This window comes from Lagenorhynchus albirostris, chromosome 4, assembly GCF_949774975.1.
Source record: "Lagenorhynchus albirostris chromosome 4, mLagAlb1.1, whole genome shotgun sequence".
Taxonomy (NCBI): Eukaryota; Metazoa; Chordata; class Mammalia; order Artiodactyla; family Delphinidae; genus Lagenorhynchus; species Lagenorhynchus albirostris.
In genome coordinates this window covers 32383348-32406387 of record NC_083098.1, presented here as the reverse complement: position 1 = coordinate 32406387, position 23040 = coordinate 32383348, and the positions used below count along the sequence as shown (strand labels likewise).

Here is a 23040-nt window from a genome sequence, read left to right as displayed (position 1 = left end):
TCACGGGTGTAGTTGCTGTCAAACCCTGCCACCCACCCTCTCTCCTCCTGCGCTGGGTGTGAATTGTTATAAGTCAGTTTCACAGCCACTGTGAGGTGAAGGCAGGGTCCCTCCCCCAGCAGCTGGGTGCTTTTGGAGGTGGGGTATTGGCAGCATAACAATTAGTGTCCCTCACCCCTTTGCCCTCACATCTCCTGCTCTTTCCACTTATCTGCCACACCCATCCTGAGGTAGGAATTAGGAAGTGACACTCCCTGGCTGTGTATGTGCGTGTTATTTTCAGCTCACAGCCCCCCGTTTTCCATGCTGCCTGCCCCGGCCCCTTCCTATAGCTCCCTGGCCCAGGGTTCTGTCTGGCAGCTGTGGACAGTACAGATAAGGGAGAGCCCTGGGTGAAGAGCGAGCAGTTTCGGGTGCCGGAAAGCAGAGGGGCCGGTGATGGAGCTGAGCTCCGTTGGCCAGCCCTCAGGACCATGGGAATCCACCTCCTGGAAGTTCCTGTCTCAGGCTGTCCCTGAGGCCTCTTGGAAAGGCGCCTCGCTCTTGATGCTGTTATTGGATTCAAGCCAGACCTCAAGGGCTGCTTCTCCCCACCCCGCAAACCCCGGCGCCTGCGTTCCAGGCTCCACAGCAGAACTGACTGGAGAACCAGCTCCGTGACAGCCCCACCCAGCAGCGATGTCTGAAAACAGCACTAGGGATGTTCCCCTGACCTGTGCAGAGCATCAGCCAGGGCCAGGGTCTGAGTAGTCCGCCTATTCTAGTTGCATGGATGTGGGAACAAAGCCATAGCGAAGTTAAGTGATTCAGGTGCCAAGACCCAAGACGTCAGGTGATTCTGAAACAGCACCTTCTCCTTCTAATGGGTAGGCTTGAGGAACTTAGGCCACGCCATATGAAGGAGTCTGAACAGAGTTTCCCAGAGGGTGTGCCTGTTAACCCTAGTCTTCCCAGATGCCCAGTGGAGCAAAAGTGACCTAAGGTCAAATTTGGAAATCACTGCACACAAATTTAATTTATAGTAAAGGCTCTGAGAAATTCTAAAGTCAAGAAAAATGGTCTCACCCAGGTGTACTAGTTTGCTAGGGCAGTGGTAACAAAGCACCATACACTGGGGGGCTTAAACAACGGAAATGTACCGTCTCCCAGTTCTGGAGGCCAGAATCGGAGTCAGCAAGTCTGGTTCCTTCTGAGGGCCGTGAGGGAGGGATCTGTGCCAGGCCGCTCTTCTAGGCCCTCATGGTTTATTGGCAAGCTTTGGCGTTCCTTGGCTTCTAGAAGCCTCACTCCAATCTCTGCTTTCATCTTCACATGGTGTTCTGTGTGTGTGTGTGTGTGTGTGTGTGTGTGTGTGTGTCCAAATTTCCCCTTTATAAGGGCACTAGTTATATCGGATTAGGGGTCCAACTTACTCCAGCATGACCTCATCTTAACTACCTCCGCATCAACCCTATTGTCCCATAACGTTCCATTCTGAGGTCCTGAGGGTTGGGACTTCAACAAATACATTTGGGGCAGGGGACACAGTTCTACCCACAACACCAGGATTTCCCACAACTGGTTTGGGCTCCTTGGTTCTGGAAAGAGGTTGATGACATAGGTCAAGGGAACCAGAACATACACTCACAGGTGGAAAGACCAGCCCCTACCGTTGAACTTTCCCCACACTTGGGTGTCACTGGAGAATCCACCACCTCCTCGGGATACCTACCCTAAACCTCAGGGTGCAGCCCCTGGCAGGGGCCCGCTGGGGGTCAGCTCGGATGAGAGGAGACTCTGAGGGCTCAGTGAGGGGGCAGCCCATTGCCCAACCCGGAGGAGACACAGAATTATTCAGACTCGCTTGTTCCTCAGCCCAGCACTGGGTGTCAGCAGGAGGCTCTGAGCCATGGTACCTTCCCTCCAGACCAAGGAAAGAAAGGTCCATTCTCCCGTGATATTCAGCAGCCCCTGTCCATTCACGGCGTCCAGGATTCAAGGAGAATTGAAGTTCTGGGACAGGTAGGAATTTGTCCCTTGTCTGGGGCATGAATTTGGCACTTCCTGGTGGGGCTGACATTGGAAATCCCAGAGCAGTGGGCGGGCCTAGCAGAGGGCATTCCTCCCTCTGCCCCACTCACTCTGGGGAAGTGATCCAGGCTTCTGGGGGAAGAACGGCCCTGTCGGAGCTCTCTCTTCTGATTAGCCTCTGATTAACAGAAGGGGATAGAGGGTTTTTATTAAAACTGTGTGCCCAGCTGGCCTCAACAAATCACCAAAGTTAACATGAGCATCTTATTAATCAGAGGCTCAATCAGAATGCCACAGTAGGGAGACTGTCTTGAGATATTATTAGCACAAAAAGTCACATTGAAGGGGACTGGAAGGGTGCCATTTAGATGAGTCCAGAGAATCAGCTCGGCCAGACAAGAAGGAAGGAAACTCTGGTTTGGAAGATGAAAGTGGAAGAGAGAATAGGCTCGAAATTTAAAAGATCATGGACTTCTCAGAGAAAGAGAACATTTGGAAACACTTGAATGAACAAATATTTCCTTGAAACTTAGAGAAAACAGTTGTAGGACAAATAAAAGCAAGTACTACTTTTAGAGCAGGTGGTAAACAAAGAATTCATTAGGCCAAGATATAATACAGGCTGGTGCTATTACAAGTAGGTTTGGAGAGTTTAAGTCAATAGACTCCATTATGGAATATAAATTTAGCCAAGGGAGGGGTAGCTGGGATTCAAAGTGTTCAGTGGGAACTGCTCTAAAAATCTCTAGAGCCACCTTTGAGCCCAAAGCCCAGTGCAAATCCATAGTATTTACAAACATGTTTCTAATTTTAAGAGCTCCTTCCCCTTTTCTACTTTAACTCCTTTATCTTCACAGGCTTAAGGACAAGAGGGTCAGTTAATTCCCGGTTTTACTTCTCTTGGGGAAAATTTAGGTGAACCATTGAATTTCATTCTGTCCAAAAAAGATAATATCATCAAACTAGATGTTTATGAATCAGTGAGGTAACTTATGAAAAGGGCTTGGCACATAGTAGATGTTCAATTAAATTAGCTCCCGCTCCCCTCCGCAGGATTCTAAAGTAGAAAGTAGCTTTTCCTGAGGCAGGACAGACAAAGCCCAGATGCTGGCTAGATGGAGAAAGTTTCTCTAAATTGAGTCTCGTCCCACTTTGGTGCTTCTCATGATTCCCGCTCTCCGTGTTGATGAGACTTCCTTAAAAAGGGAGGCTGGCCCTCGCTTTAATTCCCATCTTGCTAGGCACCGGACTATGGCCTGAGGCTGTGATTCCATGAGATCCAAGGGTCCAACCAAACTCAAATTTTAAAAAGAAGGAACTTGTAAATAAATTAGAAGTGTGAATATCTCCTTCTCTCTCAATTTCCCTGGTCATCGAATGCCAACCTTGTTAAAAGCTGTCTTCTTCTTTGTTTGTATATTCTTTGAACACAGATTTACACGCCCAGCTCCATGAGATAGTGGGGCACGAGGAAGACCCAGGTCCCGCTCCCAGGGACTCCCAGCCCAGTGAGGAGGTATCAAAGTTAGCCCTTCCTGTGTGAAAATCTGTCTTTCCCTTAGACCTTTAAGAATTTCTGAGGCACGAGAAGGCCTGGGGCAAGGGACCCGCCAAGACCTTACTTTATTCATCAGAACGCAGGGAGGGAGGGTTGCAAGAAGGCGAAAGAGAAAGAAATCAAAGTGGGGTGAAGCGCCAGGGAGAAAGGAGCTGAAGAGGCCGGGAGGGGACAGGGCTAGGAGGACAGGTGAGGGTGGCCCTGGGAGGGAGGAGCCTCGGTACCAGCTCCACCCTCTTCCACCGGCTGGAGACAAATCCTGGTTTGGCAGGAAAGAGCAGGGCTAACAGGGTTTTCTGTGATTCTGCCGGGAGGAGGGCTACCTATTCCCACTTGGTGTGGAGCCCCCAAAGGATGCTATGCTGTGTGGGGTCCCCTAATCCTCTGCTCCCTGGGTGAGGGGGTCAGGACAGTTCTACTCTGTCCTTCACCTTCCGCAGGAGACAATCCTTCAAAGGCACTTCCTTCCAAGGTGACGATTTGAATGACAAAGAGGGTGGGTAGGGGGAAGAAAAGCAGAGCCCCAAGTAGCCACCTGCCTTAACCCCTTGCCCCTCCCGCCCCTCACCCCCCACCCTTAAGCTGAGTTCCTGGCTCCCCCAGCAAGATGAAAGCTGCCAGGGGGACCAACTTGTCCGGTTTGCCTGGGACTGTCTTGTTTTGGGCACCGAAAATCCCACGTCCCCGGAAACTCTGAAATCCCTGATCACTCTAGAGCTTCTTTGGGGGCCAGACCAGCCTTGTGGGTTTTTCTGTAGGTCCCCAGGGGTCCCAGACTCTCACACTGGATGCACCTCTAGGGACTTGCCCAGTGTCCTCCCACCACCATAGAGAGCTCCCTGGGGACCTGGGGCCACGACTCCCTTCCCAGCCGGGCAGTCCTGGGCATCCTCGCCAGGCACTTTCACTGGGGGCTGTTACATACCAGACACATATATTGTCTCACATAATCCTCCCCCACCAGCCTGCAAAGGTGAAAAAATGAGAAAAATGAGCCACAAGCAAGTGCTCAATCTGGAAGGAAATCCGGGTCTGGCAAATTCCCAGAGAGCCCGTTCTCTGAAAAATAAGAAATAAAAAGAGGTGCGTGGGATGTGAGGCTGGTGGTATGGCAAGCCACTGGGCAGCTGGAGAGTAAGGCCTGAGAAACAAGGAGCAAGGCTTCCCGGGCACTTTTTACAAAATGCTCCCCTCTTCCCCCAAACCCCCAGAGAATTAGAATGGGGGCAGGGGTGGCACATACATTGTTGAAAAGCTCTCCTGAGTTCTGACCCCCGGGGAAGGCCCCGCTCTTCAACAAGAAAGGGACACTGGAGCTTTTGCAAATGCATTTGAACTTCGAGATCTAGAAGTCTCAGGAACATCCCTCTAGCTTTCTTAGGGTCACCACCCCTCATTTCAAGTACCTCCTCCCTAGGAAGGGTCAGGCTGGGAAGGTGGCTGATTTCAGAGACAGCTGTTTGTAACCTTTTCAGAAGCGCAATGCTGTGCAGCCCGGCTTTCCTCTGGGCGCAGCTGGAAGGGGTCAGCCTTGAAAGTAAACCGAGACCAAGGCCTGTAAGAAATCCCCATGAGCCTTTGAAAGTTGGAGTAAAAGCCTTAGTGCCCCCAACCAAGTACTATTTTTCTCACTCTCTTTGTGAATGAATCAATGCTTGGCTGACACAGAAATGTTTGGGGGAGCTTGGAACACATGTACCATCAGCAGAGGCTGAGGGCATTGCTAGATGGTTCAGGACCTCAGACCAAAATTTCCCAAGAATGTCTCTTAATCTCTCCGAGCTGCAAAATGAACACAGCTCTAGTCCTTTCTAGAAGTCCCGGGAATATTTCTTTAATAGTGTTTCATTTCTTTTAGTCGTCAAATGGAGAAGTCTCCAGTTTTTTCTATAATTCCAAGGAAGTACTTCCTTCAGCTACCAAGAGGGGAAAAAGGAGGCGGTCCCTTGCTGGCTGGCTGTTGTCTTAGAACCTTCCTCCCAGACTTCCCTGGTGGCTCAGTGGTTAAGAATCTGCCTGCCAATGCGGGGTAGATGGGTTCGAGCCCTGGTCTGGGAAGATCCCACATGCCACGGAGCAACTAAGCCCGTGTGCCACAACTACTGAGCCTGTACTCTAGAGCCCACGAGCCACAACTACTGAAGCCTGCATGCCTAGAGCCCGTGCTTCGCAACAAGAGAAGCCACCGTAGTGAGAAGCCCGCGCGCCGCGACAAAGAGTAGTCCTTGCTCTCCACAACTAGAGAAAGCCCACGTGCAGCAACGAAGACCCAACACAGCCAAAATGATAATAATAGTAAATAAATTAATTTATTTATAAAAGAAAAAAAGAAAGAACCTTCCTCCCCAAATCCTCACCAGCCATTCGTTCCCATTGGTCTCCTGGGTCCATTTTGGCCTCCAGCCCCCAAGGCTGTTAACTTGCATTTATTGAACGTGGTTCTCTGCACCAAGCACCTGCCAGGGGCCTTCCCATGCAAATGTGTCCCCGAGGTCTGTCCCTGACAGTCTCTTGGTTAATTTGCTATTTGATTCCTCAGGCTGGTCACAGTGCCTGTCACGTGGTTGGCACACAATCATAGTGTTTTATTATTGTCCTGAGCAGTCTTTCAGTTAACTTTCATCATAACCTGGAGATGCGCATCTCTCCACTTAACACGTGAGGCTCCGGAAGGTTCCTTGACTCCCCTGGGGTCACACAACCAGAAAGTGACCCTGCAGATCGGCACCTCGTCCCCTCTCTAAGCTGGTGGCCCTTTGCCCATGACTTGTTTTCACAGGTGAGCAACTTCCCTCACATAATAAGCACACCTCGGGTGCCCATCGAGCTAAGTACCAGGCATACAAAGAAGGACAGAACCCCAGCAGGGCACTCAGGCGACCTCTTGAGTGACAGCGAGCCCGGAGGTGTGCTCCGTGCTGGGCGGGGCAACACCAAAGAGGGCGGGGTCACCTCTGCTTTAGCGCACTGTCAGCTCAGGTTTCCCAGAGCCAGTGACTGTTGCACCGAGTCCCAAATGGCAGAGATTTGCAGGCAGCTGGGGGAGCGGGGCTCGGTGTGCCCGCAGCCCGGCTTGGTGGGGCGGAGGAGTAGTTCAAGAGGGTAACTTCTGGCCACACCCCCTCCCCTGCCCCCACCCCGGTGATTTTCCCGGACACAGGTCTCTCCCTCCCCAGCTTCGGGAAGGGGTTTTGCCGAAGTCGCAGGGTGGCATGACTGCAAGGATGGGGCACGGGGTGGGTGGGCGGGGGAGCAGAGGTTTATGGTGGAACCTGGAAGGATCGGGAAGCTGAGGTGCCGCGTAGCGCGTGAACCTCTTTCCTCCGGGCGAGCTCCTCTGCGCTCCTTCCAGGCGGAGCGGAAGTGCTGGGCGTCCCGAGCCCACCACCCACGACTCTGAGATCACCTCTGGTCACTGTGAGCCTGCAGGCAGCTGAGACGTGTCACCGGGACCTCGGCCCTGAACGGCACCCACCATTCACCTCCCCACAGTAAGCGGGAGAGTTTGAGTGGGTGGCGGGCAGGAGGGCAGTGGGAAGAGGCCCAACTCTCTGCCTGTCTTTGGAAACCTCAGTCAAGCTCCCAGAGTACACGTGCATCTGTGGCTGCCACCCATCACCGCTGAATTCGCCGTCGGAAGGAGCCGGCTCCGGCGGAACCGAAGTGGCAAAGAACTGGGGTCCAGCCTCTTTGCGGGAAGGAAGGTTCAGCCCGGCAATCAGAGCTCTGCCCTTGGTGTGTCAGGCAAATTCCCCAGATTCCTGGCCTGGCAGGAGACCTTCAGAAGTCTGGAGGTCCCTGCAGTCCCTTCTTCCCCTTCCCCCTTCCCCCTTCCCCCGTCCCTTCCCATTTTCCCCATCTGCTACTCCTTAGAAAAGTGCAAAACATGGAAGCTCCAACCCCAGCTGCTGAGCAGGTGCTATGCTCTTTGTATGCAGACCCTTCTGGTCTGGAATGTTCCTGCAGTGGCTGAAGGTGGTGCAGTTTGGAGCTTTCTACCCACCCCCAAGCTGCCTCTGGTCCTGGCTGTCCTGGCTCCCTGTGAAGTTACCAGCCTCAAGAGCGTGAATAATTGTGTGTCACGGGAGCAGTGATATACGAGTCTGTTTGACCGGCTTGCTTTCTTGCACTAATATGTCATTCACGATCCCTAAGCCTGCTGTGTTATGAATGAGCATAAATCAGATGGGAGAGGATGTTTCCAGGGAGATCTCTTTCCCCTAAAGAAAAAGCACGGTCTTTTCAGGTGTGTCATTCCCGTGGGGCTGAGATGGGAAAACCTCTGCACGGATTGAAGTTCGAGATCCTATACCTGTTGGAGTCCAGAGAGCTGAGGATCCCAGACCCTCAGGCACGGTGCACACTAAGTGACTTTTGAACCTGTGCATTAAAGAAAGAGAGAGATCGTATGAGTCATTACACTTTGAGGGAGGGAAAGGGCAAGAGCCTTTCCACTGCTTCCTCCCCGCTCTGGTTCTCAAGGGCCAAACTGGTCCTCTCTGCAAAGCAGGATTTCCTTGGTGGTGCCTGAACCCAGGTCCCCTTATGGGCTGGTCCTGGGAGCACCCAGCAAACCCGATCTGCCGGCCCTGTTGGCAGCAGAGCCATGCCAAGGGGGATTTATTGTGTAGCTGGGACGTGACAGGTGGGCTGGGAGCCTCCTCAGCCAGCACCTGTGCAGCAGCTGAGGGCTCTGGGCCCCCAGGGTGTGTGAAGCTTCTGCCACCCTCTACTTCAGAGCCACCTGCCCCCGCCTCCCTCCCCAGGTGTCCAGGCTCTGCCCTGCCCGCTGGAGCCCAGCGGCCCAGTGCTGTCACTTCCAGGGAGCCACCTGTCTTCCTCCCAACGGGGCTCCTGACAAAGGCCCCGAGGGCACAAAGCCACTTTGAATTTGTAAAGAATATGTTGGTTTTGAGGCCGGGTTTCTCTCGCTGCTGCTCTGTGTTCTCTAGAGCTTTGGCCATGGTTGGATGAAGGATGTTAACAAAGATCGCCCTCCCTAGAGGCTGCAACCACAGAAAGTGGACTCTGGGGAGAACCAGTCACAGAACATTGTTCTGGGTAGCTACGTGCTCCCTCTGTGCATAGAAGGAGACATGAGGTGACCTGGGCCAACACTGTCTCCGTGCAGTGGAGGAGAGTGAAGTCCTTGCCAGTGGCGTCTTGGCTGGACGGGAACCGCTCGGACCTGCTCATTCTCAGCCCCACTCCAGGGCCCCGTCAGCTCGTCCTATCGTACATTCTGCATGTCGGTGACCAGCGTCTAAATGCCTTCATATCTCCATGACTGTATCCTGTCTTTCACGTCCGCCAGCACATAAGTTCCCTGGGACTTGGTTTCTCTCCACGTAGTAGGACCTCAATAGGTAGCTGTTGACTGACTGGTGACTCCAAGTCCAGTGGCCCTTCATGCCTCTGATCTGACCTCAGTAGCCCTATGAACCAGGGGTTTAAGAAGAAACCCCAAAGCGGAGGCCCACTCAAGTGAATAAAACAGCTTGCCTCACTGTTCCCTTTACCTAGTGGACAAGGCTGGTCGCAAACCGGACACGTAAGGAGAACAGCTCTGAGTCACTCTCTGGGCTCCTGCTTTGGCACCGGAGAGGTGACCTCACCCACCGCCAGGCAGGACAGACTGCTGGATGACTCAGCTCACAACCAGCTGCAAGCTCTCCCCGATGGGCACGAGGCCGTGCTGGGCAAGTACGTGGAGTGGCCCCGAAGCCTGGGAGACACACGGGTTCCCATGAACGCCATCAGCAGGGTTGGCTGGGGGGGGCGGGGCGACTCTCACCTCGTACCGTATACATCTGTAGAGCACAAGCGTTTGAAATAAAAACCTACTATGAATAACGAAACCTAAATAAATTCTCCCTGAGGATCCCAGATAGCTGTGCTCTCCCCTCCTCCTTCCCTCTTCCTATTCGGCCTGCGCTGCAGGCTGACCCAGGAACTCAAAGCCCTGGCCTACCCCATAGCTGAAGAGTCGAATTCAGACATACAGGAGAAGGTCTAGGCTTCAAAAATGGAGACCCCCGGGGATTCTGAGGTCAAAGGATTCATCGACCAATGGGCCAAATAGCTCGCCGGGTTCCATGGACACAGATTGCCCCTCCAACCCCAAGCAACGGCCTCCTTTTTTCTAACTGCTTTCCCAGGACTTCATTCCCGGGATTTAGCATCTTAATGACCGGGTCCTCTCCCAGTGCAAACAGCGCACTAACGATAGGCGATGGGCCAGCACTGCCCAGACCGTGGGTTGCACCGAACCCCCTGGAGAACTTTCTGGAGGATTTGCAGCCTGCTGACACTCTTGAAGCCCACCGGCAGCCCAGGGGGGATGGGAAGTGAGGAGGGGAGTGGGGGCGGCCTAGCCGTCCCAGGTTGAACTTTTTGTAAAAAAATACCAACTGAATTTATTATTTTTTTTTAATTTAAAAACAAGTCCCCGGGTGATTTTGACATTTCCCTAAGGGGAGACTCGCAGCTACATGTCATTCTAACCAGGCTGGGCCAAAACATGTCCCCCAATCCTGTTTCCACAAGGAGACGGAAGAAGCTTGACCCTCCCTCAGCCGGGCCTGAAGGTGCTGGGGGGCTGCAGCAGGGATGTGAGTGTCACCAACGGGGGAAAGACATCAGAGCCCAATTTCTGGCACCATTTCTAAGCGCAGGGAGCTCACTTCTGCCAGGAGGCTGGCTGTAGCCCGGGGTTTCCCTGGTTGGACAGCGCTGTGCTAACAACAGATTTCACAGGCCTTGGAGGGGCCTGGCAGGGCACCAGCTGCTACTGCTTCTGGAAGCCGGGCGGGCCAAGGGGAAGAGGACAGCAGGGGCTGCACCGGTTTAACACTTGGCCACCTGGTGAGGTACCTGAGGTCAGGGGACAAAGGAGAGATTCAAAGGAAGCAAACCGACGACAGAGCATTGTGGGGGCGGGGTGCAGTGGGAGGAAGAGAATAAAGGCCTGAGGCACGGGAACCCCCAGACAGTTTCCCGGAGAGCAGTCCAGCCTGGAAGTCCAGTTTGGTAAATGGGTAGAGAGGGTTCCCCTTCAGCAGATCACCGGGTGAGGTCAGCACAAAGATAATGGCTTCTCCCTCGTGCCACGAGGCTCCTTCAGCATGGCCTCGCCAGGAGGGTCCAGCTCATTTTAGAGGCTGCTTCTGAGGTTTCAGCTTCAGAAGAGGAAGGAGAAAGTCCCCCCTTGGGGCCTGTGAGCACAGGTGGAAAGAGAAGGCCTCTTCTGGTGGGGGAACCCAGCCCCCTCTGTCCTGAGAGCGGGGCCAGCCAGCTGGGCGCCTGCACGGCCTCTCCTAGGGTCTAGGTGCCGGGTCAGGTGCTGCATCTTCTGGGCAAGGCTGACAGTTTGTCCTGTGACCTTCCTCGCTTCTGGAAGACAGCTTTGCTAATGGTCGTTTGCATTACGAAGGGGAGGAGGTGTCTCGGACTCAGAAGGGCTCTCTTTCTATTTACTCCGGTGAGACCCTACCCACTGACTCCCCAGCAGCCCCAGTCCTCCTCCAGACACCCAGGGCCATGAATTTACACACTTTTACATAGATGTGTAATCTTCTAAAGGGCACACTTGTTCCTGCCAATGCCCTGCTTACAATTCTTCCATAAACTGTCGCCCTCAGGGTACAGTCCGAGTGGCCCCTCTGAGCTGCACCCCGCTTTTACCCTCCCATCTCTCCCACATGCCCCCTTCTCCTGCAGCCTCACTTCCCTGCTCCCCAGAGCCGGAACGCTGCCTCCCTGCCTTGGACCTCAGGCTCCAGGAACAGACCCCCGCCAGCCCTGACCACACGTGTGGTTCTGACGCAGGCTTTGACCCTGAGCCCCTGCTCAGATACCCTCCACCCACCGCCTTCTTGACAAAATACGACCCCAACCCTCGCCCCCAGCATGTTGCTGGATGTAACCGCCCATTCTTCCCTGCCGCTGACGTCCTGAGTGATGACTCGCTCTCTTTGTTTTTAAACTCATGTGCACGCATCATAATGGTTATTCTCCTGTCTCCTCCCCTGTGGACAGTGTCCTTGCCAGGTCCTAGCACAGGGTCGGGCACACAATGACGGTCAATGAGAGAGAAGGAGGGGCAGGGAGAAGAGAGAGGAAGGGACCTGGTTAGATGCTAAGCTTGAGGTCAAAGCTTTTCTAAGGCAAAAGTACCTGCAGTCAGAGCAGGGTCTAGAATAAGGAAAGGGAGACCCCAATCTCAGGTGGCACATGCGCAGACCGGCACCCGAGGGCGAGGCCTCCTTAACTTTTGTGCCCTAGGAGCCCCTCTTCCCTCACCCTGGCCCCTGCCCTGCCCAGGCTTCTTTTGCGTTCCTCGCAGCCCAGGTTCACTGCGGACACAAATCCAGTGGCTGCCTGCCGGGCACCTGCTGGACCAGCTCTGTCTCAGGAGCGGGGCCTAGTCCTACGGTGGGGAGAAAAGCCCTGCCTTTGGGGAACTTGCAGTTACGAGGAGAGGAGACAGTCAGGCAACAGATCACCTTTAATTACAAACCGTAGTGCGGGTTATAAAGGACGGGGACACGTGGCCTCAAAATCGGAGCCAATCAGTGAAAGACGTGCCTTCCACAGAGAAGGGAAGCCAGAGCCGGGACCAGACAACTCAGCCCAAGGCCGCCCACGCTCATGGGCCCTTCCCTAGGCCCGGCTTCCCCAGCCCCATGCAGCTGCCTCCCGTCCTGCCCAGGGCAACCTGGCAGGACCTGCGACAGTGACTATACATAGACTGTACACGGGTAGTCCCGAGGAAAGCTCTCCGGGGTGCTTAAGGAGGTGTGTGCGGCAATGTCGACCGTGGTGCCGCGTGTGCTGACACGGTGCATGAGTGACATAGGGGTCTATCAGTGGGGACGGATAGGAACAATGTGGTGGCCACGGGCTAAGGACTTCTGTGCATCAGTAAGCATTCACAAGCCAGACGGGGACTTCCCTGGTGGTCCAGTGGCTAAGACTCCACGCTCCCAATGCAGGGGGTCCCCGGTTTGATCCCTGGTCAGGGAACTAGATCCCACACGCCGCAACTAAGAGCCCACATACCGCAACTAAAAGACCGCATGTGCCGTAACTAAGACCTGGCACAGCCAAATAAATAAGTAAATATTTCTTTTAAAGTTAGAAAAGGGCTTCCCTGGTGGCGCAGTGGTTGAGAGTCCGCCTGCCGATGCAGGGGACACGGGTTCGTGCCCCGGTCCGGGAAGATCCCACATGCCGCGAAGCGGCTGGGCCCATGAGCCATGGCCACTGAGCCTGCACATCCGGAGCCTGTGCTCCGCAACGGGAGAGGCCACAACAGTGAGAGGCCCGCATACCGCAGAAAAAAGAAAAAAAAAAAAAAAGTTAAAAAAACAGTTAAAATAAAAACCTTTTTAAAAAAAACAAGCTGTGTGAACATACAGCAACATGGAAGGATCATAAAAATAGTGTAGAGTGAAGAAACAGGACAAGATTCATAGCACGTTATCACTTATGTAAATTAAAAATACACATGCAAAGCAATGGGATCTATCTATATATAGACATACAGACACACACACGTGCACACACAAACATACACACGAATCTAAAAACAGACATCAAATACCTTATGGTGGGCTCCTGAGGAGAGGGGGAATGGGAGTGGAGATTACAGATGGGGGAGAAAACAGTGCCCAGCATGAAAGGGCTTTGCACAGGCTGATGCTATCTGTGCTCCAGGACTGAGTCTGGACAGCTTTATCCTGTGCACCTGTGGTCCAACACAGAGCATGACAACCAACCAGTAAAAGCCTTGACCTAGAGCACTTCACACTAGCACGCTGATTGCATTCCATTTTTTTCAGCGGCCGTAGAAATTATTCCAATCCAATTCCCCACTTTAAGGTTGAGGAACCCAGAGCCCAGAGAGGGCATGTGAGTTGGCCCAGCTGCACAGCACTTTGGTGGCAAAAGGAAGACTTGATGCAGGTCCTAGCCTCTGGCTGGCCTTGCTTGTGCCGCTCTCTGTCCAGTTCCATTTTCTGACCGCTCAGCCCAACCTCCTCAGAGTGTTTGTTTAAAGGGCTTAGCTGTTTGTCTTAGCACCTGGGTGCCCAGGCTGAGGTAATGCACTGGCGTTAACAGGCTCTTCCTGTGTAGAGTGCAAGGTGAAAGTTCCTAGGGACCTGCGAAGCTCAGGGACTACTTTATCTTTGTTGTTTAGTGTTTTTCCTCTTTCCAGGACAACTGCCTCAAAGCTCAGATGAGCTCATTTACTCGACTGGGCAGGTAAGTGCAGAACCTGGACAGGGTGTTAATGGGAGTGAATCCTGTTGGGAGGAAATGATATCATCGTGGTGCTGAGGGCGGGAGGAGTGAGCCTTTAAAGGACCCATCTTTCCCACAGCATTCGCCCTGCCCGTGGCATGTCCAGAAGCCCTGCACAGGGTGGGTACGATGTGTTAATGTCAACAGATTTGCTGGAACCCGCAGACCCATAAAACTGCTGGCAAGAAAATTGGATCGGGTATTAACGTGGGTAGTTGGTGGAGGTTTATGACCATAACTTTCCTGAGAGGGGGGTATGAACCATCAGTGTCAGGGAACATCTCCAAGGAGCAGCCTTCGAAATGGGCTTATATCACTAATGCCCCCCCGACCCTGCGTGACCCGGCTTTTTACAATGAAAGCATATACGTGTAAATGTGTACATACACACACATACACGGGGAAACAGCATATATCATAAGAACGGATGCTCACAAATGCCACGTACCCATGTAATCAATACCCTGATCAAATTTCAGAACATTCTCAGACTGCAAAAGCCCCATGTGTCCCTTTCAGGTCCCTGCCCGCCCTCCAGGGGGTCGCCACTATGCTGACTTCTAATGACATGCTGACTTCTAATGACTTCTAATGACATAGGTGCATCTCCTGTTTGAACTCCGTCAGCTTCAGGGTCAGGGTGTCAGCAGACAAGAGACCCTGTGCTCGTCGATTAAAGCCGCTTTAGACTAGTAAACTGTTCTCTAGTGAGGTAGGCAGGTGACTGGCAATGTTCCCAGCCTGGGGGCTGCTGAGGCGCCTGGGGAACTAAGGGATTGCCCGGTCTTGGAATCCCTAGGAAAGCCAGCAGAAACCTGGCGGCTGGGCCCTGGCCCCAGGCTGGCTCCCGGCTTGCCCTGCACCATGACATCTGCAGGCATCACGCAATGGGCTGCTGCTCTTTGCTGAGCCACCTGGGCCCTGCTGGGAGCACACGGGTTTGACACGTGTTGTAGGCGCCTCGGATGAGCTGTCATCACTTACCTCCGAGAGGTTTCAATGGTGACAAACCTCAGAGCCTTGAAGATGTATTGGATTGTGGGAAACAGCCGAACATTGTAGCCACATGTGAGAAACAGTGGTCTCATATGCTCAAATCACTCTTAGAATTTCTCTTTTAGAAATCCCTTTGGAGCCAGATGATAAGTCACTGTTCTTTTATCTTGGGGTTGTATCACGTTTGTGACGAAAGACGGTTATAAGCCTGTTGGACTACCCACCATTTTTCTCACATGAGTGCCCAGCAGAAAACAGAGCCCCAGCCAACTGCCACTAAGCAAATGGGAAACATTCATGGAACAGACTTCACTAATAATCCCGGTTACCACTTATTGAGCACCTTCTATGCACTAGAATATATCTCTCATTTTAGTACGATAACAACCCCCAAAGGTGGGCATGACTTTTTCCCATTTTACAGATGAGAAACCGAGACTTGGATGGTAAGTGATTTCCCCAAAATAACCCAGGTAGCAGAGTTGGGATTCGAATCAGGTCTGTCCATCTCCACAGCCCATGAGCTCATGGGTTCTGAGAAAGGTCCTCCGGGGCAACCACAAAAAGAGCGATGGGTGGGTTCTTTGAGCTTCTTCTTGGGAGAGGAGTGAGGCTAGTGGTGTGAGACGTGAGTGAATGGAGCAGAAGGGGTGGACTCTGCTGTGGCCCCAACATCTCTCACACCCTCACCAAGAACCAGACCATTGCAATCAAATAACGTCAGCCCTGATGGGAACTGAGAGGGCGTGGCACCCCACCCTCCTTGGAGGAATGAGGAAACAGACATCTCAAGAAGATGTGTAACTGGCCAGGGTCACCCAGGGCTGGACCAGGAAGGCTCGGGAATTCCAGGCCTCTATTCTTCACCCAGGATTGGGTGGCCTCCTTTGTCTGTCTGTCGTGCCTTTCTTGAAGCCAGGGTGGCAGATTTTAAGTAGATGGAGGACACACCCACTCGGTGACCAAGGGCAGCAGGTGGTCTCATGGTGGAGTCAGGAAGGAAGGATGTGCTGGGCTGTGAAGACAGAGCCCTGCCAGCCCCGTTCCTCCTGCTGGGCTTCGTCGACCTTGAGGGAGGCTCCCGGTACAATGTTTTCCCTTGGCCTTTCCTTGAACCCACGCCGAGCCTGCTGCTGTCGAGAGCACCGCCCCTCCATACACCTGTTGGGCAAATATTCTTCCAGAGAAAGGACACCAGGAGTCACAGGTGGGAGGGAATCCCCCTGAAGATGGTGGCCTCGAGAGTGAGATCATGGGTCTTGGAAGCAGATGCATTTTATAGATCCAATAAATTAGACACAGTCCGCCTAGTTATGTACTGGCAGGTGTCATGGAGCCTTGATTACTGGGCTCAGGGAGAGGAAGCAGAAGCAGAGGCAAAGCTGGGTTCAGTGACCAGATCACGCAGCCAGACAGGGACAGAGTCCAGCTGAGGACCCCGTGTGCTGAGGCAGCAAGCTACTCTGGAAACGTCTGGCCCCCCTGCCGGACGCACATGGGTTTCTGGGCCTCCTTGCGAGCCAGCCCCCATCACCGGACCCCCCAGCAGCTGCCAGGTGTGGGCTCTGACGTAGAACAGTGATGACAGCCAACATTTATACTGTCCAGCATATTTAACCGTCTAACCCTCTCAAGGGCTCTGAAGGTACACAGGGCTCTGATTCCCAAGCAGAGATGTTAAGCAATTCGTCCAGAGTCACACAGCTTATAAAATGGCAGAGCTGGTAGTAGCCTAGCTGCCCACGGAGGGCAGGCACCCAGCTACGTCCATCTCCCCAACATCCCCAGAAACGTGCCGGCACTCTGTACAAATCAAGGATGCGGGGTCATGTTTGATATGCCCGGTGGCTACTTCTTTCTGCTCTCAGTGCCCGAGGGTGCGGCTAAGGGGTGTCCAGCTGCCTCCCAACAGGCCGGAGGGTTGCCAAGGTGGCCGCGAGGTTCCCATTGCTCTCAGCGTGAAGTGCAGACCTAGTGCCTGGGGTGCCCAGCACTGTCTTTTTTTTTTTTTTTTTTTTTTTGCGTTACGCGGGCCTCTCACTGTTGTGGCCTCTCCCGTTGCGGAGCACAGGCTCCGGACGTGCAGGCTCAGCGGCCATGGCTCACGGGCCCAGCCGCTCCGCGGCATGTGGGCTCTTCCCGGACCGGGGCACGAACCCGTGTCCCCTGCATTGTCAGGTAGACTCTCAACAACTGCGCCGCCAGGGAAGCCCCCAGCACTGTCTGTATCTCTGTTCTTGTCCTTTCTCTGGCCTCTCAGAGTCCTCCTCTCCCAGAAGCCCTTTGCTACCTCCAGGGGGCCTTCTGCTGGGAGCCTTGGGTGCCCTACCTTTATCTACCAAGGCCAAGTCCAGACAGAGGCCGTGGTCCTCGATCACGTGTTCCCTTAGCGCACAGGTCCCTGAGTCTTCACCTCACCCACTCGATTCCATCTGCCCCCATGTGCATGTGGAGCACCCACTTAATACTGGCCTGTGCTGGGTCTAGGAGGGCTCCACAGATGAAGCCTACCCCATCCGCACCCGGCACACGCACTCCTAGTCCAGGAGTCAAACACGACCGACTGCTTTACGACACAGGTGGGGATCAGCGTTATAATCCCAAGTGTTCTGTGAATTCAGGGGAGGATAGACTGATTTCCAAAGCAAAGGGTCAGAGGAGGAAAGAAGTATTTGATCTGGACTGGAGACGCCTGGGCTTCTGAGCAGCCCCTAGACAGCACAGGTCTGAGCGCTCTGTTTTGGAATCCCTGCAAGACTCAGAGCTTTCCAGAATCACAAGCTTTCCTTGCACCCCGGCTGAAAGTCGGTTGTAAGGTGACTGTCCTTGCGTTCCTACCACATCGTCAAATCCAGGAGGAATGAGCCGTGCTGCCCTGGCAACAGAGGGCCTTATTCCCAGGAGGCCCTCCATGAGGGCTTCTTGGCGCAATGACAAGGATGACTGTCTTGAAGCTTCTTCTTGTGACATATTAAGGTCCAGCTGGGCCTCCCAGGAGGTGACCCCACCCCCCCGCGAGGAAAATGTGGCCTTCAGGGGCTACTGGGTCAACTTAGCAACCGGACCTGGGGCAGCCATCTCACAGGCTCAGAGTCTTCCAGGTAGAAGGGACTTACGCGGCCTCCAGCCCAGGGAGGGGGACATGCAGCTTTGGCATGAACTCCTCTGTTACCTGAAGATTTATCTCCATTTTGCTTTGGAACAACACAGAATAAGATTAATCCCACCACCAGGTTCTTACTGTCCTTTTTTCAGTTTGAACAGTCTTGGTGGCCTCATCTTCAAGCATGGTGCCCAGACCCTCAGCTGTCCCGTCCTTCCCTCCGCCATGATCCAGCTCATCACACTTCCTCCTGAAAGGTGTCCCGGGGCTGAGGACAGCGTCCAGATGTGGACCGACCAGCTGGACCTCATGCTGGGTACTATCTCCCCCATGAATGTGGCCAAAAAATGGTGCCTTGGGGTAGCCATGTGGCACAACTGGCTCATGTGCTCGCCTTCCACCTCTCCCAGAAGGAATTCCTCCACTGAATTTCACCTTCCACTGGGTCACTGGGACAGTGGGTGTGTGGTGAGTAACTGTCTGCAAAGCCATAAGCTTCTTGGGAGAAAAGCAGTAGCCAGAGTCCAACCCATTATGAGCTGACTGAGAAAAGCAGGGGCTGGGAAAGGGCTGAGAGCAGTGGGCACCTTATCTAGGTGCTGGTCTGGGGACCCATTTCTATTGTATAGGAGTCAAACCCCAACTCGGGTGTAGGAGGCCCTGTGGAGGTGGGGAGGCTGTCCCGCCATCTCTCAGCTGGGGCAGGAAGCCTGCCCTGCAAGCAGCCCACCTCTCCCCTCTCCTCCCTGGGGATGAATCGGCTGATGGGGACCACTGGTGCCTTGGGAAAGAGGAAAATACAGCTGACCAGCCAGGCTTCCGTCTCTGCTCAGCCACAGCTGAATGGAGTTACTGTTCTTTCTGCTGGAGCATCTTCCGAGGCCGAACCATCATTTTAATCCAGATATAGCTCCATCACCTCTACTGCCCTCCCTGAACTGGCAAAACGGTTGTCCCTAGAAGTGGCCAGACTGTGGAGACCTCGGCAACTTTCCTGGTCTGATGGGGAGCTGTTTACAGCACACAGCCGTGAAAGGTGACTTAGTCTGTGCTGACAGCTTTGGAAAGAACCAGGGCCCAGCCCTCCTCTCAGGGAGGGCTCCTACACCCCACCCTAAAACAGGGCAGAGCGGGCCGAGTTCCCGTGGCTGAAGGCCTCGTGTGAGGGCGCCAGCTCTGGCCTCACTGAGTCAGCACCCTGGAGAGCTGCCCCACCCCCTTCCTAAGCGGTGAGGTCAGCGCAGATGCGCCCGCCTGGCCCCAGCTCACAGCGGGAGAGGGAACCGCGGCCGCCAGGCAAAGCTCCCAAGCAGAGTTGCAGTGACTCTCATGAAGGCTGTGGAAAAGTCCAGAACCCAAGAGGCCCAGGGAGCAGGGCTCCAAAGAGCAGCTTTGCTGACAAAATCTCACCATGGGCACACAGACGGGTGTGGCATTGCTCAGCATTTCTTAGCAAATTGCTTCTCTGACACTGAATTATAATCTTCCTAAAAGGCAGCCATGCTGAGACTCGAGTGAAGCGTCACTTCCCATGTTCCCCTGGAGCCGCTGTTCTGGACGCTCTGGTGCTGCATTCCTGAGAGCTCCAGACTCAAAGGAGTGGCCAAGCGTACCAGCGCAGGTGCTTCTGTTGCAAGATCCAAATTAATCCACCTCCTCAGGCTTCTAGAGGCAGCTCTCCTCCCAGCCGGGCACTGAGCTCAGAGTGAGCGGCATCACCTGCCCAGGGGAAAAGCGCCTGCCTTGCCTGGCAGAGGCTCGAAGAGGGGTCCAGGCCGGAGAACAGCGCAACAGCCCTCCTCAGAACCCAGCCTCTGGCCTCTCTCCAGTCCACTGGTTCTCAAAAGCAGGGTGAAAAATGAATCGCTGAGGAGTTGTTGAATGCAAATCTGGGGGCCCCACCAGAGAGATGCTGACTTGGTATAGGTCTGGGGTGGGACCGGGAATCCCCCAGCAGCCCTGGGTGACGTGTCGCACGCTGGAGCACTCCACCCAGGGCGAGTGGGTGCCACTGGTGCTCCGACACTGTTAGGGGCCAGGGATCACTGTGGAGAGCCCACCGCCCACAGCAAAGAGCCGGCTGTCACGGAAGCAGCCCACTGGCCCCACGGCCGGCTGCCCCTGGCTCACGCGGGCAGGCCCTGGCCACGCAGCTGGCCTCGCCACCTGCTTGCTGGTTGTCAGGAGGCTAAGGGACTGTGGCTGAGCCCGGCTTTTCCCCTGGAGAACTGAAAGCACAAGGCACCCACCTTTTCACTCGGCCAGTGTGGCCTCAGGAAGGACAGACAAAAGGTAGTCTCCCACAAGAAATGGCCCATATTTATTGGAGTTGGCCTAGGGGATGGGAGCTTCTGTGTCTGACCTGAAGAGTGGAGAGGCTCTTTCTCGTCCAGCAGCGGAGAGTGAACATGACTGGTGTCCTCAGTGGCAGTGCCTGCACCTCTACGTGACGCCACGAAGTAGGGGGGAATGCTTGTGGCACCCTGGTGTTTTCCTCTAGGAGCACTGTTACAAGTGAGGTTCTCTTCTATAGAAACGGTGCCACAGTCCACCATGGAGGGGTTAAAGAGCTTTCTAATGGGCTGTCCTGGAAACCTACCTATAATGCATGACACGGCTGCTCGGGGAATGTGCGTTCTGAAAGGCTCAACTCTAATTGCGAGCAAACGTGGGGAACATCATTTGCTTGCAAGGTAGGGCCCGCCTCTATGACTCAGCTTTGAATGTTTCTGAGGAGGCTGGGGACAAAGCCCGGGCCCTGACGGCAGAGGCCTGGCATGAACGCGCCTAAGAGGACCTCAGGCAGCCTCCTCACGGACGGGCTGAGCCAGCTTCATTCCACAGGCTGAAGGTCAGGGCGTGCCAGGCTCTCGGTGGGCCCTTGGTCAAGGGCCCATGAATAAGGAGACTGTGAATGTTGCTTAGGGCCGTGACCCCTCCTGCAGTGGGGTCCAACTGTCCTACCTACCAACCACAAAGCCAAAACCTCATTGCAGGGCTCTGGCCTAGAAGACAGAAAAGCCACTTTCTACAACCACAAGAATGTTACCTTTGTCTTCACTGAGGCGATCTAATGAGCCATAGAGCATTTTACTGGAAGATGTTTGCAGATGAAAACACCCCCAGGGAGAGGCTGCTCTGGGTTCTGTTTTCAAGTCTGCGCAGGATTCATTCCGAGCTATGCACTGTGGTTCCATGGGTGCTGAATAGGATGGCTCTGCAGACCCACTGTCACCCGTTTTGTTTGTGCTCAGGGCCCAAACAATTTTAAGAAGTACTTAGTGAGTGACCAGCTGCAATGTCTCATATTCAAATTTGGCTTATACGTTTATGCCAAATTTGGCATATGTATTTACAGTTTGGGGACACATACACCGAAAAAAAAAATCTCTTCTATTTTTTTTTGGCATGACGGAAGCATAAAGCAAAAGACTGAAGTTTAAGTTTCAATAGAAAATTCTGTGAAATTGCACAATGTCATCACTGCCAGATGGGAGGAGATAGAGGAAGGATCCTTCATCCTCAGAGGCAGAAGGTGGTGGACTTGTGCACCTCGGAAGCCTGAATTAATAGTTCTACCAAACCACTCTGGAGCCTCTGGCCATAATATATAAACATGCAGACTCTTGATGAACAATGACGAAATTGCGGTCCCTGGTTTCAACGAGTATCTTCGGGAGGAATACTAGAACCCAGGTTCCTTGTGAAAGCCATAAAATAAAGAGTATAAAGAAAACTTCTTGAGACTCACTGTGGAAATAAAAGGCCTTGCTTTGGTTTGGGTCAGTAAGCCCTGGTACTGCAGAGATGATGGTAGAGGGAGGGGTCCAGTGCCCCAAACTGCTTACAACCCAAGCAAAACCAGGCTACAGATGTCCACGGGGCAGCAACTCACAATGAGGACATTGTGAGCCATCTACTCTCTCATCCGTTGCTGCCTGACCCTGGGATCTTCCTCTAACCCACTGTCAGCTAAACTGGGAGAGTAGCTAGGACTAAAACTTGATAGGAAACCCCAAGGTATGAGGCTCATCTTACACACAATCCCCCTTTTGAAACCAACACTGTGTTTCAAATAAAAGCACACCTCCCTCCCTCTCTTATTCCTGAGGCAGCCACAGAGGTGAGCTGCTATTTCCCAACAGTGTCCTGAGCCAAAACACATGAGAACACACAGGAGCAGATCCAGACTTGCTGGCCCCACGGAGATTACACAAAGCTTGGTCCACAACATGGAACAATGTAAGCGTGTATGAGGTGCTGAGCATTCCACGCATGGCCCACGTGTCAGATGCATGCCCACATCCCAGGTCTGGCGCAAGGCCCACTCCCTGGGCCTTCGGTTAAATGCAGGTTCTGTGCTCCCAAGAAGATACACATCAACAGCTGAATTTCGGCTCTCGAGCCCTTTGAAGATAGGACTGCTGTATCCCAGCCCTCTGGCACCTCCTGCAACCCGCCTTCTCTGTGTGCAGGAAACGACACACTCTCTTACTGGGATCACACAGCACACGTATCTACAGAAGCAGCCAAGGAGAAAACACAAATCCCATAAACAGGAACTTTATTAAACTACACATTACATAAAAGGACATATAAGTGGACCTTTAAATACATTCAGTTTATCTTAAATTCATATAGAAACTTATTTACAGTTCTGCATTATACATTTAAATTATTTTTCCAAGCTTACTACCAATAAAAGGTAATAGAATGATCACCTGTTCACACAGATGCATACAAGCTGTCCATAGGGCTAAGCAAAACACCACTTCTCAGGAAACTCAGCTTATTAGATATCAAAGCAACAACTCATTCTGAAGGTGCTTTCTTCTGAGTGGCCCTTTATGTGAGACCTCTGCTGTAGAGATGCTGGGGGTTAGTTCTGGAAGCTGATCCCAGGGCACACATGGGTCCTTGGTTGTTCATGATGACTTGGACTCTTGGAGTTGGAAGGACCCTTGAAGACCATGATCGAGGCCATGCCCCTACTTCTGCAGACTGGGAAACAAAGGATTAAGAAGAGGGAGGGACTTGCCAAAACCACACAGCATCAGTGATGGAACAG

At 53.4% G+C, this 23040-nt stretch overlaps 1 protein-coding gene across 1 annotated transcript; it reads left to right on the top strand.

The window, feature by feature from the left end:
* Positions 1–5050: 5050 nt before the first annotated feature.
* LOC132519051 (uncharacterized) lies at positions 5051–8258 on the top strand. The gene is made up of 5 exons (XM_060147022.1): positions 5051–5125; positions 6348–6474; positions 6557–6670; positions 6921–7059; positions 7143–8258. The coding sequence occupies exons 1-5, from the start codon at positions 5051–5053 to the stop codon at positions 7660–7662; spliced, it is 975 nt and encodes a 324-aa protein (XP_060003005.1). The 3' UTR covers positions 7663–8258.
* The last annotated feature ends 14782 nt before the right edge of the window (positions 8259–23040 follow it).